This window comes from Psittacula echo, assembly GCF_963264785.1.
Source record: "Psittacula echo genome assembly, chromosome: 2".
NCBI classification, from domain to species: domain Eukaryota; kingdom Metazoa; phylum Chordata; class Aves; order Psittaciformes; family Psittacidae; genus Psittacula; species Psittacula echo.
Window position 1 is genome coordinate 56,928,726 of NC_137737.1, and position 20,323 is coordinate 56,949,048.

General features: G+C 38.7%; 1 protein-coding gene across 3 annotated transcripts in view; it reads left to right on the top strand.

Moving 5' to 3' along the window:
- ADCYAP1R1 (ADCYAP receptor type I) overlaps positions 1-20,323 on the top strand; it is a gene marked incomplete at its 5' end in the record, with an annotated part of 104,689 nt that overhangs the window by 8,269 nt on the left and 76,097 nt on the right. For all 3 annotated transcript variants that reach the window (XM_080610180.1, XM_080610181.1, XM_080610182.1), the window contains one exon: positions 14,840-14,945. In XM_080610180.1, coding sequence (XP_080466306.1) covers positions 14,840-14,945 — 106 coding nt within the window. The remainder of the gene's footprint in view (positions 1-14,839; positions 14,946-20,323) is intronic.

The window sequence follows — 20,323 nt, forward strand, 5'->3', positions numbered from 1 at the left end:
ATGTTCCTGGTGGTTTCAACTAAATTTGACAGAACGATCATGTTCTCAGACAAATTCGTTTTCTACCACTTTCATATGAATGCTTAGGCAAAGGCAGATTTTGTTAATTCCCTACAGAAAAATGGACTTCAACATAAGCTCAACCCTTATTAGACAGCAGATTTTCTAAACAGGAGCTCATCTAGGAAACACTACTCCGTGCGATCAATGGCTAAAACCTTGTGCTCCTGCTCACAAAACCCATTTGTTTTAATGTATTAATGAATTTATTTATTTTAAAATCTAACAGCTAATTCAGGTATCTGGAATATCAGGACATCTGGCAATTAGAGCAGAAATCTAAGGCATGACAGCTTGAAGATCAAATCTCATTGCTCTAGGTTACTGCTGGATTTGAGCATTGCTGCAGTTTCTTGTTTCTGTTCTCTCTCTATCAAACAAGACCAGCTACCTGCCCTGTCTCTGAAAGGTGTGGAAAAAAATAAATCCACTTAATGCTAAGGTATGCTGAAGTATTAGAGTGATGGTGCCAATGACAGGTGTATGAGATATGAGAAGTTTGGTTAATCTCAGTGCTGCAATATGGAGAAGCTTGTGCTAGAGAGCTGCCTTGCAATCTATCCAGTGTGAAGGAGCTCTAAGAGACACTTGGCTTTCAGACATTCTGAGATTCGTATCTTCAGCTAACCTGAAAAAAAATATTTTCCATCTATTTTGCGGCTCAAATCATAAGCAAAATTACAGTCATCTTTGCGTGATACACAACATTATTTCATCAATACCGAACTGATGACCAAGCATCCCTATTTTGCTGACTTTTCTTTCACATTTCTTTGTACATGACCTGGTATTTAACTTATTCTCACCCCTAAATCCATGTACATGGATAGTACATGTTACAGCAGCTGGGGGGATACCCTCAAGTGCTCTGGGAAAGCACAGAGGGACTGCCAGGGCATAGACTCATAGAATGATTAGGGTTGGAAGGGACCTTAAAATCATCTAGTTACACTGCCTTGCCACAGACAGGGACACTTTCCACTAAACCAGGTTGCTCAAAGCCTCATGCAATGCCTCCTGATTTTCTAACAGTAGTGTGAAGTCCCACATAAATCTTCATTTGATGAATGCCTTTATGTTTGCAATGACATTCGTTTTCCACTTCAAGGATCTTATGTGTTCTGTTTTTCCAACTGTTTACTAGCTGCATTTTAATCTCTCAGGGATTTTCTGTGAATTCAGGGAGCAAACCAGGACCAGAAATGATAAGGCTTATTTTGCTTGAGTTTTCACAGTGTGACCTACTAGTAGTCACAACATTAGTTCTGCAGCTATTTAATTATGGGACACACAGATGGAAATTCTACTTCTTTTCCCTTTTGTGTCCATGGATATTTCCTCTCTCTCTGTTAATCAAATCCAAAATGACACCTTGTGGATAAGAATTTATATTTGAGGGGCATGTCATCTTGTACTGAGGTCAGCTCCCACTATATGACACTGCTTATGAAGGGAGGCTTTTGGATGTTGAGTAATATAAAGTGGCAATCTTCCAGCTCTGTTCATGGCTTTGGGAATAAAACAGACACCAAACAGCTGCAGAACATGGCAGAAGCTGCTGTAATATAGGACCATTAAAACTGTGGAAAAATAAAAGCCCATTTAATGTAATGTAACAAAAACCAAATGGAAAGTGATAGGGATGTGTATGAATAACATTAGTCTAGAGAAAATTCTGTTTTCAGTAATGATTGCATTTTGGGGCAGGGGCTTTTATTCATGTTTGAGTTGGGTTTTTTTCCTCAAATGTGAACATGTGAAATATATATATCTGTTGCCAAAAGTGTAATGTAGAAATTCTGAACACAGTGATGCTATGGATCAAATACATGATATTAATGTACATAGGAGTCACCTCAAATAACCCATGAGGAACAACATAAAATAGGTTTCACCAAGTTTGATTTCAAATCTCTGTTTACTTTATGCATGACAGCGATTTGCTCTCATGGCAGAGGAAACTCTTCTTTTCTCAGTCTTAAGTATGCATTAGACATACAGTATTTACATGTGTTAATGTTTTCTTCTGATAGTAGGAAAACCTAAGCAGTCTGAAGCAGCTGCCCCCATTTCTGACCTTTCCTTTCTCCATGGAAAATGAAACCACCTTATTTCTATTAACTTCAAACTGAAACAAATTTAAAGATTACTGCAATTTAATGTTACCATTTCAAGGGCTTAAGAGCTATATTTATTTTTTTTTTTCTTTTTTTGTCATACTACAATTCAGAAATAGGGGGAGAGGAAATGCTTTTTATGTCTTTATTCCATTGCACATACATGACTGTAGGATGGGCAATAAGGGTCTGAACTTCCTGAGAAGTATATGGTAGAAATTACTTTTCTTTTTGTAACTGGAAATATATTAGCTGAAGAGAAATTAACTTCTGGATGTGAGTAGGGAGCTGGAAATGAAGCTGTTAAGGTTAATAACTGAGAAATTCTGGCAACTTAAGGTGGGCAAGCATTGATGTGGGAAAATTCATCTGAACCTGAGCAAAAAAGCTTTTCTGAAGCTTTTGGCTTACTAAGAATAACATTCAAGGAAAAGACCCAAGCATGAACTCATGGCTATCATGCAAAGCAAGGCGTGTTTTCTGCGGCTGTGTTGCATGTATTGCGTGGCTTTCACCATCCACCACTGTTAACTGTAGAGGCAAAATTTGGTTTTTGCCTCTATGTATGCTGGGTTGTGTACTTTTTCAAGACACATAAGGACCTGTGGGAATCTAGGATGGCTAAAGATTTCAGATGCCGGTATTAGTGAAGTTATGATGTCATCATTAGTACAGATGAAGTAGGATCCAGTATTTTCAAGCCCAATACATAACATTAGGCTCTCTTCGTCAATATACAAGGATCTTATTAAATATGGCATGAAGAAATGCTGCAGCAGAACCCTTACATCTTTCTCCAGGATGCCAATTTATTGATGCTTCCACCCATCCAGCAAATTAAATTTGGGAAAAGAGACTTGAACATATCTGCCAGCACTTACTATCTTTAGTGTGGAGTAGTAAACGCATGTTTGGGCTTTAAAGACTTTTCTTTTTTGTGGCATTGAAAAATTGACTCTTGTTTAAATATGCAAAAATCCTAAATGTGTGCGCATTGCAGACAGCTGCAAAACAGCTGAAGCATTTGTTATCAGCGGACAGAGCCTCTGTGCCACCAAGCTCTCTACATCAAGAATGCCTTTTACCTACCAACCCAGGTGACTAGCTTAACATTTTAGATGCCTTCTGAGAACCACAGGAGCCATATCATGAGGGTAATAAAATGCATCACGAATTTTCCATATTCAGTGAGATGTCCCTTATCTGGGCACATTTCTGTAAAGCAGTAGAGCAGAAAATGCTGGAGCAGAATCTGGGTCATGACAAGACTCTGAAAGTGAGACCTGTGGCTTATCTGTCAGGGTCTGAAATGCATCCAAGTCCTGCTGATTTATTTGGAATGAACTCACCCTTTAAGGGGGAGATCTGTTCTTAGAAGAGGGCCATCTCTATTACTGCATGTTGTCCCTCCTTAAATCAAATCATAGCCTGCAGTGATATAAAAGTAAAACAGGAATTTGAGATAGGGTATGCAATCTGGCACTGTGTTTTGATGTTTTGTTTTCTAGTAATTTTGAAGTTATTTTGTAATATATCATATTTCTGAATTTCTTGAAACCTCCTCAAGATTCAGCTCATGAAGTATAGTGTAGTCACTGGTAGGATTTTCTAAGAATACCTCATGAGCAGTGCACATGTGAGAAATTCATTGCTGCATGTGTTTTATGCTGCTAACAGAGCAGTGAGCAGAGCAGGGGCTAGGTCCCACATATCTTCTGTCAGCATGATTGTCTCATGGGCAGTTTCTGTGCAGTTTATATATCCTCAAGCCACATGAAGCATTTGGATAAGGAATCATGAAGGGATAGGTATCCCACTTTTTGCAGGAGATGGTGGCATTCTTACATCATGGTTCATAAGAACTTTGAGTTAGAGGTTAGAATGTTAGAATATTCTTGATACAGCAACTAGCAAATAATAATACTAACATGTAAAATGTTAGGAAAGGGAAAAAAAAATAAGAGAAAACTTTGGGAAGAAGAAAGAGGGAGGTATACCTCTAACACACCTGCAGCTAGAACTGATGTTAGATACACTGTTTGATGCCCAGAACTTCTACACAGTGTGTTACCTATCCAAAACGCCATCTCAACTCTTGGGGATCCTATCCTATCAACAATGTAAAAGAAAAAAAGACAAAACAGGAGGGTTATGTGGGGTTTGTTTCTAGCAGGAAAGATATACTGGGTTGTATAAAGGCTATAGCTGGCCCACTGTTAGTATTCAGCATTGCTGCATATTCTGCCCAGTGTGTGATGTGGACTGGAGATTTCATCACACCTTGCTGGTTCCTATCTCTCTCTCTCCTTTTATACAGCTCCTGCTCTCAACTCCTTAGGAAATGAATTTAGGTTGGTGGCTCTGGATTTTTTATAGTGTGCAAAACCAAAATTCCACTACATGTCACAACTCATCTAAGACTTTCTACAATTCAGCTCTTGTGATTTAAGAAATTAATTGGGTGTGATTGTGTTTCCATACCTCTCAAGATCCTGTGAAAATGTCACTTATTGCTGTCTGCCTGTTGTGGTTTTACTGTGGCTAATACATGGGTCCCTACTAATAGTGAGATTGGGTATGTGCATTTCTTTTGTATATGAAAGCAATATGTTTTAATTTGTTGTTTGAAATATAAGGAATAGGGATTGAGCTCTTAAATCATATTCCATCACCTCTCCACTGCATATTCTTGAGTTCAGGCACATTTGAACTGCATTCAAACCACAAGGCATGGTCCTAGTTCAGAGCTGTCTGTTTTCATGTTCTGAAAATATAGGTATTAGGGTTAAAGACAAAGGCCAAATCTCCTATTGTAAGTCTTTAATTTTCAACAGACATTAATTGAGAAGTTGATTCCTTTAATGAGACAAATACTATACAACAGTTAATGTGGCTTCTTAGCATTCAGTGGTGTATAATGCCTCTTTAAATAGATATCGTTTTAAAGCTTACAAATGCCCAAGACAGAAATGTTGCATGTGGCTAAGTTATTATGCATCACAAAAAATACAAAATACTGTCTGCTACATCAGTGGAGGGAATTGTGTTGGTGGAACCGATCACCTCTTTGGCGATTATTTGTCTACCCAGGATTTAGCTATTCACTATCATGATATAACTGCATATTCCCAGAGATTATGTTTACTGAGAATTACATTTAAATGTTACTTTTAATGACCTCTTGCCCAATATTTAAATACTAGTGTGATCAGCCATGATTAAACCATGTGCCCAATGATAGTGCAATACTTCTGCTGGCCTATAAAATCTGGGATGCTTGAGTTGGAAAAAAGATGCACAGTTTCCAAGGAGTGGGGTGGGGATGAGATTCATTAGTGCAGTATCTACAGCTAGAAACAAGCACTGGCACTGCAAGTCTTTCACCACACAATTTTTTTCACTCAGATAACTTAGACTGTAAATATTGACCAACATTGGGTGTCCAAAACATTAACTGGCTGTGAAAGGAGTGTCTGATGTTTCTTCTCAGCAGTGCAGAATTGACGCAGTCCTAAATACAGAGAGAAGTTACCTGTCATTAGGCAGAGAATCATAGGAATAGGAACCTTATTTTGTTAGATCACCTAATAAAAGTAGCATTAGTATCATTCTCTGTGGTGTAAACCCAGACTGAAGGATTACGGTGGTTAATAACTTTATATAGTAAAATTTTGGAATTTTCTATCATGTTGAAAGCTCAGTTGTTTCAATATCTTGTTTCATCCTGTTCAAGTATGTTCATATATCTAGACTTTTATTTTCCTTTTTTTTTTCCCCCATTAAGCAGATTTGCATCACCTTTTAAATTTTTATTCCAAAATAGTGAAATAGTTCACAATGATATCTTTAAGCAGAGTAAAGACTTTCCGAGTAATCCATGAACTGAAGTACTTGAATAACACCTCAGTTCCTCAAATGATCAGTGCAACATTTTATACTGTATTTTGCATTTGTACACATATTAAATGGCTGTGAATGTAAACAACATATGGGAAAGCACAGCTACATTATAGTCTTCAGAGTCGCATGTTGGGACATAGGAGGAACAAGGCAGCTCATGCACCATGACTCTACCAGCACTCTCCTAACAGTCACTGCTGTACTTTCCTCCCAGGCAGGATCAAAGGACACTAAAATGGGTTATAAATGCCTCTTGAAATGACTCTTCTCTTTCTGTGGTAATTGTTGTTGTTGGTTTTGGTTTGGTTTTTGTTTTGTTTTGTTTTGTTTTTTTCTGTGTATGTCCTCACTGATGATCATTAGAAAGTTTTCTTACATTGCCTCTCCTCCTTTCTTATCCCGTCTGCTGAACTTCACACCGGCTTATCTCACCGCATTGGTGCCCTGACACACCATTCAGTTTGCTCCCTTCTTCATGAATATGTACTTTATTCTCCTCCTTGAGTTTGTACAGTTACATAGGGGCAAACCCCTCTAGAAACAGGAAGGAGAAAGAAGTTTTTGTTGGGAAAACTACACTAGGCACAGTCTTTTGAGTAAAAGTTTGATTCCTTGTGGGATTTGAGTGGGTTTATTTGGTTGTGGGTTTGTTTTTTTTCTCTCCGCTTTGGCACAATATCTAAAACAATGTCTCCTAGCATTGAAAGGAGGGAAGCTGAGAGCGAGCTTGAGCACTTCCCATTACCACTATTATAATGAGTTCTTTTCCTCCATTCTTCATTATTTTCTCCAGTCCCAAAATCCCTTTGGGGAATATTAGAGTGAGAGCTGTAGCACTACGCGCTTGCTGGAGCTGCCTATGGGGAGGAGTGGAAAGGAGTAATGTGTGTGATAGTTGAGGGCAAATAGCTTTAATTTAATTAGTAGATTAATTAAAGCTTTCTCCCTTGGGTAGGGTATATGTGTGTGTGTGTGTGGAGAAAGTGTTCCTGCAGCCTCCTGTAGCTGTTCCTCACGCATTTCTGTTCCAAGTGTGACTCAGATGGAGTTCCTATTGAACTTGCTGGGAGCCTGCACAAAACAAATTTCCTGTCTAAGACCTTTTCTCTTCAAGGTTTTGTTTAAATGTAATGAAGTATAAATGGGCAAATAATAATGAGTAATAACAAGAACTTGCCTTACAAATGAATGTGGCATCCGGCAGCACGACAAATGCAGAACTCCTAAAAGCTTCTCTGTTTCCCAATGTCCCCACAGTGAGAGAAGTCTTACGTTAGCACAGATTTCCTCAGCTTTTGCTCAGTGAAACTCATCATGAGGTTTTTTTTTTGTTGTTTTTTTTTTTTTTTTACTATGATAAACCATGCAAGGCTAGTTGGTAGCCTTGACTCTGCACACTTTACATAGGTCCTGAGGAAAGCAGATTAAGGCCAGCAGTGTCCTGAGCTGTATTAACAAGATGAAAGCCAGTAGACACAGGAAGTGATTACACCCTCCACTCAGCACTTGCTGGACCACTTCTAGACTATTACATCCAGTTTTAGACTCCTCAGTATATTAAAGATGTCAGTCAACTGTAGCAAGTTCAGAGGAAGGACACCAAGATGGCCTGTAAGGAGAGGATGGGGAAAATGAACTTGTTTAGCTGGTGGAAGGAAGTTTGGAGGCAATCTTGTGGCAGCCTTACAATACCTATGAGGAGATCACCAAGAAGAAAGAGCCAGGCTTTTCATCATGGTGCATGGCAGGAAAACAATGGACTATGGGCATAAATTGAAACATGGGAGGTTCATAGTAGTGAGAGGCCTCTTGACCCTGAGGATATGTGACCATTGGAATAAGTTGCACAGAAGTTTTTCTGTCTCCATTCTTGGAGTTTTTAAAAAGTCAGATGGAAAAAGCCCTGAGAAACCTAGTCTCATCCTATTGCTGACTCTGCTTGGAGTGGGAGGTCGAGCTGAAGTCTTCTGGAAATCCTTTTGAACCTGACTTATCCTGTGATTCCGTGATTCTGTGTGAAAGACGCATGTCACAGATAGATACTTGCCATAGTCTCACAGCCACCAGAGGCAAGGATATCTGGATGAAGACAAAGGTGCATGAGGGACTGAAGCTTTAAATGTTGTTAAGAGACTGTCAGCTTTTCAGGCCTAGGTTGACCTCTGAGGAATGAAGGAGGAAGACACCTGGCAAGAAATATGGATAGGGACTTTAAGGGCATGTAGGGATAGGACAAGGGGCAAACTGAAAGAGGGTGGATTTAGATTAGATATTAGGAAAAAGTTCTTTACTGTGAGGGTGGTGAGACATTGAAACAGGTTGCCCAGAGAAGCTGTGCTGTCTCATTCCTGGAAGTGTTCAAGGCCAGGTTGGATGGGGCTTTGAGCAACCTGGTCTAGTGGAAGTTGTCCCTGCCCATGGCAGGGGGGTTGGAACTGGATGAGCATTAAGGTCCTTTCCAAACAAAACCATTTTGTTATTCTAGGTTTCTGTGTGTTACTTTGAGCCATACTATTTTTTATCATTGGAGGAGAAATTCTTAGGAACAGTGGGAGAAAGGCATTTTATGTAATAAAATCAACAATCAGAATTAGTTTCATTTCAAGCACAGTATGTCTAAAAATTCTTAAACTTTTCCAATGAGTGGTTTCATCCTGCCAGTACAAAGTTTTGAGAAACAGTGCTTGGTATTGCCCACTATTGGAGATAGAATAAAGGTATATGTTGGTTAAACTCAAGATATTAGTTCCTGTGGAAGTCATCAACTATACTGAGCACGCCTTACCATGCTCAAAAAGATGTTTTTCAAGTGATTTTCAAGATAAAAAGCCAGTTAAGGCAAACTCAGAATAGGTTTATCCCATGTTGCATAACATATCTTTCGTCCAGAGTTACCACTTCAGAAGATATCCACTGAGTGAGGGGAACTGTTGATTATGCTGCTGCTATTTTCTAATCTGCAGTGAGACATGCATCTCTCCAGGAACCATCAGTGTTAGAAAGCAACCATCTTAAATTCATGTAAGCCAGTTTGAAAGGGATCAGCGCAGTTTTTTGGCAGTGTGCTCTGTTTGTCAGGAGTTTGTCTGCACAATTTGCTTAAAGCATGGTATCAAGACTATGCTGCAGATTGTACAGTTGTGCCTTGGTTTGAATAAATTTCTAATTGCTTTACCTTTTCACTTAGTCTGAAGTGTTTTGAAATCACACTAGCTTGAGTGCCTTTTACACAGACAGACAAAAACGCAATCAAGTGACAACATAAGACCTTCCTTGTTGGAGACAATTTTTTTGACTGCCAAGGCAGTGTTGTGGGTACCACTAGTGATGTAAATCAGTTCTGAAAAATCCAGATTATCAGAGCTCCTTCCCAAACACCTCTATTTTTAACACATTTTCCAAATCTTGGCCCATGTTTGACCAGTTGAATCATTGCTTGAAAAGGAGAGGAATTATCTCTACTAGTGTGGTTTCCATGACAAAGTAAGCTTTTTTGGCAATGCTCACATAATAATGTGTCGTGTTTTGAGCTAACTTTTTAAAACTGAAAGTCATAATAGAATCAATGAAAAGTGTAATTCAATATAAAGTGAGTGATCTAATATATTTAGCAGATTAAACTCCTGTCTTACGTTACTTTAGAGACAACAATTAGACAAAAAGGGGAATCAGACTGTATTTCTTCTCTATGTTGATGTAAAGTATTGTCCATGAGGGATTTATTGAAGGATTTTGTTGTAGTTTCTTTGCTTTTTCTTATCTGTATTTCTTCACCCCTCTCCTTATTGTCATGGTGCCTGATATGACATATCCTGAATGGAGTGGAAATATTCATTTTGAAAAGAAAAAAAAAAAAAAATCAGGGCTTAACAGGCATAACACATAAATACAGAAGAGGAAAAAACAGCTAATGGTACTGAATTGCCATATTTGATAAGGCCTTTGTGGAAATGAAAATGCCAAGTGAATTGCAGATTTCACTATCACATCTTTACTATCTCTTCAAAACATATCAATCCTGGAGTTTCTCAAGAATACTGGTGGCTTCTCTTACTAAGTTGTACAGTGAACTCACATTTTAAAGCAATTGTGAATATTCTTACAGAGAATAAAATGAGAAGAACAGTATTTTTTTAATAATTGATTGTAGTCAAAGACAGTTCAGGTTTCTTGGCTAGACTTCTCTGCACTGTGGCCCACAAGATGATTAGGTTGAATAACACTGGAGACCTCTTTCAATACCCAGCTTTGATGTGTTAAAAAAATTCCAAATCCTTCCAAACACCCAACCACCTTTCGTATGTACAAGTCTTTATCAGTGACTATGAACATGGCACAGGGATAATGTCCAATTCATAGAAAATGTCCTGGTTTTCCTCTGAGAAGACCTTTACTTGCTATAACTGAGGAAATGATTTAAGTGGCAAACCATAGATGTCTTTTGCCATTAGTGATACCCTACAGATTCCAAAATATTCTGACAAAGGGCAAACATAAAGGCCCATGCTGGAGGTCAAGTAAGATACACTAAGGCACATCTAGACACATGGTCTAGACTTTTGTGCTTAGTCTTCTGACCTGCTCGCTTTAGGTACAGCTATATATTACTGTTATAGACACAGTGCATAACTCAGGGCAGCTACATAAGCAGAATGTTACATTTAAATTCATGTCCTGCATTCCTTAGTGCAAGTGGTTAGGAAGCACTTTCCTAATGTGGTCCAGTCCTGCTGTCTCTGGTGTCTACTCACAGCCTTGCTTTGTACTTCTTGGATGTATTATTAAGGCTATTCTCCCCCTATTTGCAAGTTTCCTGGACACGAGGGTCCAAGGCACAAAGTCACTGGCTTGTACCACACCATGCTTAATGTGAAGCAGTTTGTGCTGCATCTTGGGAAGAGGTGCAGAGCTGTTTCTGTGCTCTATAGATCTTTATGCACCAAATCAGACAGCTTGTGTTGTCTTTCCAGTATAGAAATCTTGAGGAAAGAAAGAAGCTGTCCTCGAAGTTACCTTGTTCTCAGTGTTTTATATACTTGAACCAAAACCAGAAGAAAGCAAGTTTATTTAAATTTTCTGCTGAAATAAGCTGGCAACATATCTTTATTTCCATGACCAGGGAAGTGTGTGGAACTTTTCTGATCTGCACAATTCCTCCTTGATTGTTCCTTCTCTGGAGCATCCATATATTCAAACAATGCCTTGTTTAAACACATGACTCTAGAATTTGCTAATCTGATTTCACATATAGCTAGAGCAGGTCTGGAAGCAGCACAGGTGTGTTCACCTGGTTCTCTGCTCAGTTTTATGTACTAACTATGGCTTTCTTAATGGAACAAATCACACTAAAGGAACACCTTGAGAGAATGTGTGAGACACTGTATGTAGGCTGTAACATAATAGCATGATTGGTCTTAATATTACCAAAATGTCAAGGGAACAACAAAGAGTTAAATGGTACACACCGCAGATGACAGTTTATTTTAGTGGTGGCCACCTTAATAAAAATAAATGAAGAAAGCCAAACACTCTTGATTTGTTGTACATTTGTAGTGTGGTAGCTGCCTACTTTTGTCTGTATTCTCTCAGAACTAAACAGACATTGATTGTATTTACTGTATTTGTACCTATACAAATATATGCCTGGTGTGAGTCAAACTCCTTCACTGCATGGAGAGTAATAATTTTTTTAAAAGGTTGAATTTCATGCACTCTTCACTTGGTTTCTTGATTTTTCTAAATATTCTTTAACTGCACGTATCACTGATATCTTCTGGGAAACTGAAACTAGACTGTCTACTGAACTCAGGAAATTGCAAATGTCCTTGAGGCAAAAGAAATTAAATCAGGAGGCCATGAAGTTCAAGCTTACACTTCCATTTGATTTCTTCTCTGCTGTTCAGTTGTTGAAGACTGACTCAACAAATTAAAGGCTTGATCAGCGCATAGTTAATGGAGAAACATGAAACATGGATCCTTTCAGGAAAACATGGTAACATTAAAGCATCTCTGCATTCAACAGAGAAACTTTTTGTTATTAACAAGCCAAACCTGGTTTTATTTTCTCAGATGCAGCTTCTTATTAGTGGAGATGACAGGCAGCTTCTACTCTCTCCTCTGGCTCTGAGGTTAATGTTTCTTCCCTTTCTTTGCTTTCTGTCTCAGTTTCCATGTTCTCCAAAATTTATATATATATATATATATTTTAATCTGTTGGTGAAGACTGCTACAAAATGGCATAAAAATGGTTATGGAAAGTCACATCAAAATATTCTGCCAATAATGAAAGCTTAAGTAAGGCTACAGGGACAGGTGAAGCGCATTGCTGTAGTGCTCTTTTTGCGGAGCAGCCTGCATTTCAAATACATTCTGACCCAGGCTTGCTCAGATATAATTGACTAAATTTAGTCAGTTTAATCAGACAGATCTGAGTGCCTACAAGGAAAAACAATAAAATCAGCTTTTAACCTTAGGCTTTCCTTATAATGAATCAGGTCCTGGTTTTGCTTTGCGTCTACTAAAGAAGACATCAAAAATAAGAAGGATAAATCACACTCGTTTGTCTTTTCACTATAGACTGAATCTAAACCTTCCTCTCAAAGGTCTATGATTTAGAAATCATAGAAAAATAGAAAAATCTCTCATAGAAAAATCTAGGCATGCTGAGCTTCTTATTGTTTAATATCCTTTGATAGATTTTGCATAAATACATATGTGTGTATATATATGTTTTGAACTCCTATAATATTTAACATGCACAATATCAAGCTGAAAAATTTCAGGTAAACAAGTAGTGGGAGAAGAAACTTTACCTTTTTTTATTCCTATCCTACTTGCATAGAAAATATTTGGGTTTTTCTTATTATTGCTACTACTACTACTAAACGACAGCTTTTCTAATCTGCATATGCTGAACTGTATAGAAACTATCACATTCATGTACTGAGACAATCCCTGGACAATCCTTTCAGATATGAGCAACTGTGGAGAGTGAACCAGTGCCAGCAGCAGAACCCTTATTTACTTGTTATTTGTCTTTCATCTTTTTAAAAGGTATTCTATGAACTTGAATGTCAGCCAATGCAATTTTCTCAATCTTCATCAGGGTTTAGGGGATGATGTAGCAAAAGCCCTTATGTTCTTGGGAGATCCTACAGATCCGTGACAATATATATTTTCCAGGCTCTTGGGAGCCCTTAGAGCAGAACAATGTTTTGAAGATAAATCTAATACGGCTATGCCTGGTGTATCCCATGGGGAAAATAGCTGAAATTCATCACTGGGATCTTGGAGATGAAATTGCATAACATTATCAGTTCCTACAAATGGTGAGCAAAGCTTTCCAGTAGAGGTTCATTAGGAAACCCTTTCTATCTTTGATATAGGGCTGGTGGCTTGTAGTATTACAAGATCAAAAGGGTACAATGGCTCAGTATCTCCTATCACACAAAAAAGTGCAACACAAGCTCCACCAAACCGATTACACATGCCTTAAGTTTTACTTTAAGGGCATATTGGGTGTGTGGTGGCAATTCAATGCATTAATGGCCCAAACTGTTCACTCCATTCCCTTTATTGGGGTGGAAGGGAAGTAAAGCTGAACAGTGCAGCTGGGGCTTGAAAATTAACTGAGAAAGATTGAACTTAAATATTGCCCTGTTTTCTTGTTCCTACTTAGCACGTAAGGGAAAACAGACCACTTGACAGATATACTCTGCTTCCTCTGTAGTTCTCCATTGTCAAGAGCAAAGGAAATGGGATGGGAAATATGAGATGGGGAATATAAAATATGAAGCACAAAAAATGCTTCAGTGCACCAGGATGACCTATTCCATCTTCAACTCATGCACTGATTTTCATGGTGCTTTTCACAGAGTGTAATTTGAACCTTAGTAGTGCTCCTATAAAATGATCTAATGAAACCTGAGGTAGTATTGCCCTTAAGCTGATATTCCCTTAAACTGATATTCCCTGGCCACTGTCTGCAATAGGAATGAAATCTTGTATTGGTTTCTGGGAATGGATCACATTCTTTTTTTATTGCCTTTTTGGGATTGTCTGCATTCTGTTGGTTGCAATGTTCCTCTTATAAGATAACTTATCTTTTATTTTTATTCCCCACGATTTGTTGGTTTGGGGTTTTTTTTTGGGTTTTTTTTTTTTTTTTCCTTCTTATGGTGGGCTGCTTTAGGAAAAAAAAAAAGAAAATGCTTGAATCAAACCATCTCTGTTCCATTGGCATTGCATTCTCTTTTGGCAAGAAAGTTGCCTTGTATTCACTGGGAATAAAAGAAGAAGGAAACATTAAGGAATGTACAGGGTAAAAGACTGGGAGAAAGAGCTTTTGATGTAGCTTTGAATCCTGGGTGAGGTTAATGGATTGTGCAAGGTTCATGAGAAACTGGTGCAAGATCAAACTGAGCCTCAGTTGATTTCTCTATTTAGAGGTACATTTGCTTCAGCTTTATGTGAAGAAGAAATGCAATAAAATAAAGCAAACACATTAGAAATTACTTGACAGGGAGAACAACATAAAAAGCCCAAACAATTTATAAGAATTATAATTCCATGGTTTGGCCATAAGACTGCTGAGGGTGGAGGAGGGTAAATAAATAATTGTTGCTTTTTTTCTCATCTTCTAAGGATGTTTTCTTTTTTCTTTTTGAAATAAGTCCTCAAAACTTACTGTTGTTGCCTGATAAGCTCACTAACAGTTTGAAGTTTGTAATTGTTCTTTTCCCACATTTTTCTTCACATTTCAGGTTACAGCAACCCATTCCAACTGCATCATTAAAAAGGAGCAGGAGACTTGTCTGGAAAAGATACGGAGGGCAGCTGCCCTGAACCCTCTAAATGACTCTTCTCCAGGTGAGTTTCAGCTTGCAATAGACTCTGTACCTTGAACTGATGGTTTCTAAACATTTCCTGTCATGTCTGCAGGGGTTTTTGGCAATGTCAATGCAAACATCTTACGGTAAGAGGTGCAATCACGGCAGCTGAATGAGCTTAGAGAAATATTGTAAGGACAAAAAGTCAATCAATGGAATTTGCTTCTGTGCTTTGGGTGATGCAGTGATATATGTCTACAAAATTAATCTAAAAAGGAAAAAAGTAAAAAGAAACAGCATGTCTGGATAGGCCTTGATAAGTATTTGTGTCTTCTGCTGGAACAGGTGGTAACAGCTTTTGGGGACTGGACATAAGACTAAGTGCATCATTGGTCTGTTCTGTAACGGCTCATTCCCTCCTCAGCTCAGTAATAATTCGTGCCTCTCTCACATGATCTGAAGACGTTTACATGGATTAACATTGTGATGACCATAATCTTGATGAAGAATACTTGTGCTATTGCTAAGATAAGGAACTGAGGCATAAAGCAAAGAAGAAGTTAATAGTTTAATATCCTGCCTCATTTCTCACTGACTGCAGCAGGAGCTGCCTGTGGCCAGCACCAGTGAGAAAAGGGCAAAGAATTACAAAGAAACTAATTGGAAATCAGGTTCTGCTTTCTCAGTCCTGTACAAGCTGCTTCTATTGTGATATGAATTAGTAAAACTGCAGAGAAAAGCAGATAAAACACATTGTGTGTACAATAAAAAAGGAGAGCTTTCTCTCCCCTTTTCTTCACCGCATATTTTACCCCAGAAGCAAGGAGGAGCAGAATGCAGATATCTGTGTTACCAGAGCATCCTCTGAAGCAAGCCATTCCTGCATTTTACCTTCTAGGAGTATTTCCATCAGAGAATCATAGAATCATAGAATAGTTAGGGTTGGAAAAGACCTTAAGATCGTCTTATATCCATCCTGCTCTTCATCTCATATATAAGGTCATTTTTCTTCTGCTTCCCAGCTTTGGGCAAATGAACTGTGTGATTTGGTGGAACTGAAGAAATCATATACTTCAGGCAGTTCATTTCAGCTCCAAGGATGTGTTTTTGAGACCCCCTCTACACAATACAGAAGAACTTCCCAATTCTTCCCTGGTTCAGAAGTGCCATAAGAAAGGGAAAAATGGAGAAAAAATTGTTTCTCCTCCCCTGCTCCCAGAATGATGTCAGAAGCTGATTTTGAGCCTTACTTTTTATGATTATGCAATGACTATTATTTTTATTCAAGAATTCACAGATTTTCCCAGGTCAAAAGAGACCATTTCACCAGCTAGTTCTTCACTGAAATCCAGAATAATCCTTGTAGTTGGAGGACTATTCAAATTGAACTCCTCCCCTCTGCCTGTTCCACATTGAAAAAGCACAGCTCAGAGATAAAAGAGGTCCAGAGCCACTGGAAAGGCTTTGCATCTCAATGTGATTAAAACGTATCAGACATGCAGGCAGGCAGGGAGTGAATCTTTTCAAGCACTAACTCGGCAGCAGAACTCAGCTGCTCTTCATTCTGTTGTCCCAGGATCACCATGCATCCTTTATTTGTTCACATCCTGATGCAGTGAGTTCCATAGATCATGAATCCTACTCCAGGGTGCCCACATGATGCGAAAAAACGTAATGGTAATAGTAGGATCTCTGCTCCTGTTTAGAGCTTGTCTTTTGCACTGATATTTCTCCTTCCTGTAAGTACTGCATGGACAGAAATGCACTTTGATGTCAAAACAAGAATATCTTATGGGTTGCTACATTTTGCAATAATTCAACTCTCCTGCATTAGGTTTGCCCCCTTGTTGTGTTCAGCATCTGTGTACACAGACATAAACAAAATGGTTCCCCAGAGCCTCTCTGGATAAGATCCAACACAAGCACAATGTTGATTCTGCAACTGCAACCACAGGTCATGAAGAACAAGGCTGGCACTGTATTATGGAAAGCATACAGCCCTGACTTGTCAGGACTCTGATGCTTTCCTCTTTCCCTCCCCCTCTACCTCTCATGCCCAGATGTTATGCTCATTACTGTTTTATTTTTCACAGCCCTGTTTTCTCTCCTTCTGCTGCTGTGTAATGCCTATAATGCTTCAGAGGCAATGGTTGCCTTGAGATTTTCTGTTTGTTTTCCCCATGAGTTTTACGATGGCTTCTTCTTCTTAAATGTTTTAAATTCTTCATGAGCCTTTATATGAAAAGAAATAAGGGGTGAGTGCTGACCCTATGTCTCCATCCCCGTTTGACCATCACCTACAGCCTGAATGAAAAAGAGAATTTGAAAAAAAAAAAGAAATCTCAGCAGGAACCAGAATCTGACTCCTTTGCTCTGGAGTGGGAATTAAAGTGATAAGGGGAAATAATGAAAGTAAAAGGCAGAAAATAAAGGAATGATCACATCGTATTTAACTTCTCCAGACAGTGTAGCCAGGCTACATCAGTGTCTGCAATCTCCCTTTTCTGAGTTTTTGTCCCTGTTCTAGTGTAGAGCTGCCCCAGTTCCTGCTGAACCCTCTTCTAGCTATCAGCAGTCCTCAAGGGGTGTTCTGCCAGATAAGAATTGATAAAGCTCGCTACTGATCCATATGCATTCTTTCTAATTTTTATTTTCTTCTAGACTCTGCTAACATGTTCCCAGCCCTGGTGTTAGGAAAGAATGGCACAGGAGTTACTCAGATATTTAATGGCAGTTTCCTGGTTGAATCACACTTAGTATGGAATTAATCTAATTGAATGTTGAAACCTGCAAATGCATCTACACCACAAATGAGCAAGTCAGCTTGGTCATTTGTAGCTCTGAATATCTGATAAGTAGACTTAAGACATAATTCAGTTAAGATTACATGATACCTTTTTTCTCTACAGACATATATGGGAGTAAGGGTGACCATCTCAGTTATAAATATTTACACTGTAGTAATCTACATTTTATGAGACAAATCCTACCTCAGAGATCTGGCTCTGTTGCACTGCCTAGATCATGTTAAATGTCATGATTACCTGAAAGAAATCTGGACTGTAATTTTAATATGGGATGTTTTGATATGTAGATCTTCATGCTGTCCATGTACTTAACTGTAGTGGATCTACTTAAGCCTGTGTGACCTCAAAAGACAAGCAGGTGTTCAGCAGCCTGCACATTCATGCTTTCCACATGCATGCACCGGCAAAGAGAATCTCCCAGCTGTCTTCTGCTTCCTGGCGAGCTATCTGACCTAGCTGTAACTCCAAGGGCCTTACACATTTTTCTGGCTTGGTCTGGAATACACTAACCAGTTTTAACTGATATTGTTCAGGGTCACAGCTGGGAAGTATGCTACTCAGAGAAATCCCATGATAGAAAGAGCCCTGCTGATAAAGTGTAGAACATTTCTTCAGTTGTAGATTAGCATGATAGGTTTTCCCAGCCTGTTACCTGTCCTGCTTTCCACAATTGGAACTTTATACTCCTGACTTGTCATCTGAATTTGGTGCTCTCTCAAATGATGGGGGAGTTCCTTGAGTGCTCTGTCAATTTGGTCCTCTGATTTAATGTTTATAGTGCCTCAAATGCACTAGTCTGGAACGAGGCAAAGTATTATAATAATGAACACAGAGAACTTGAATAGAAATAGGAGTGATTACTACTCATTGATGATTTTGTGGTTCATGACTTGACTTACTGTCAAATTAACCTTTAACTTGTGGTCCTAGTTAGCTAGTCCCACTTCTCCTGTCCTTCCTTTGAAAAATGTCGAAAGGCAGTGGCATTGCCAGGCAAGTCAAGAAATTAAAATGAAATATGTATCTGTTTATAGTCAATAGATCAAAATAAGTACTTAAAGGACACTTAGAATTATGTACAGGACTTAAACTTGTGTTATTTTAGACATCCATCTTACATTGAGAAGACTATAACAAGTGCCAGTTTCTCTCCCATTGCCTATTAAAGCACTCATTACAGAGGTCTGAAGTTAGGTGGTATGAATACTGTGAATAACAATGTAGCAGTACTGGAATGAGCAAAATCTTCATAATCCAGACATAAACCAAGCTACAGGCTTTATATAGAATCTTGTTCTCAAATGGAGTAGCAGAAGCTAAAAGAGATGTTGCTAGCCTACTGTGAATTCAGCTGCATTAGTGAAGCTGAAAGCCTGGAAGTACACTGTCATTGAAAAAGTTCAGAATCAGTTTTGACAGGGGAAAGAAAGGATTCTGTGTCACAGAAAAACTGTTTTGGAATGATCTATGGAAAAGTTTCTTGCAAGTAACGTCTGGAGACAAGACAAAACTCTAACGGATGAACCACAGGTATGTTCCTTTTTCTTGGAAAAAGCTCTAGCATATTTCTTTGTTTGCCCTCTATAATATGCAGCCAAGCTATATATATATGTATGTATATGTGGTCTGCCTGGCAAGACCAATAGCATAATAATGATAATTGTAGCTGTGAAGGATTCCTGGTAACAGCGATTGAAACCCCATCCATGTTGTAGCCTAGACGTAATATGAAGATGCACGTATTAGTGCCAGTTGAACAGGGATAGTCATTTGGCATTGTAACTCAGCTGAGATCATAGTCTTAGGAGCAGAAATAATCTGCTGCAGAGCAGTGTTGTGCTCGTGTAATCCTACAACTTTTGCTTCCAGATCTAGCTGGGTTGCCGTTAGACAGGGAGGGGGGTCTCTGTGCAGTTCTTCATTGGGAATTACAGTGTATTTGGTAATCCTATGTGTCTCAGTGTCAAGAAAATCTTTCCTTAATATACTGTCCCTTTCTCTTCAGTACCACGTGTTTTTCGTAGTATAGTCCTAAGCCATGGCAAATTGATGGAGTGTGTAGGGCCGCAGCTGCATTATGCAGTACCAGAAGAGTATTCTGCCATGGATTTTTTACAGTACACATGATAAATATGGATACTTCAGTCTCTGTCCTAAAAATCTTAATCCCAAATCCTACTAGTTCTTATTCACTGCTTTGTCTCTGGGGATGCAATTTGTCTCTCTTGATTTTGGTAACTAACCTAAATTGTCTAGTATAAACTATATCTAAGTAGCCACTAATAGCTGTGGGTCCTTCCTTAGAGCTATTCCTTTCAAACTATGGGTTCCTGACATTTGTGGGATAAATTGTTCCCTGGAATGGCCTTTCTCTCTACTAATTTAAAAGGGAAGCTGAAGGACAGTTTAACCTAAATGGACTCTCTAAGAAAGTTAAAACTTGGGTGAGGTGATCATCAGCCTGGGGATGGTCAGTTAAGATGACTCAGAAAACACGCAAAGATTGCTGTAATGGAGCAGAAATTTCTATTATCTCCTTGGATAGCATGAACACATCCTGCCGATACATTCCACAGCATTTTGGTGGTTTAAATGAGGCCTACCTGCTTTG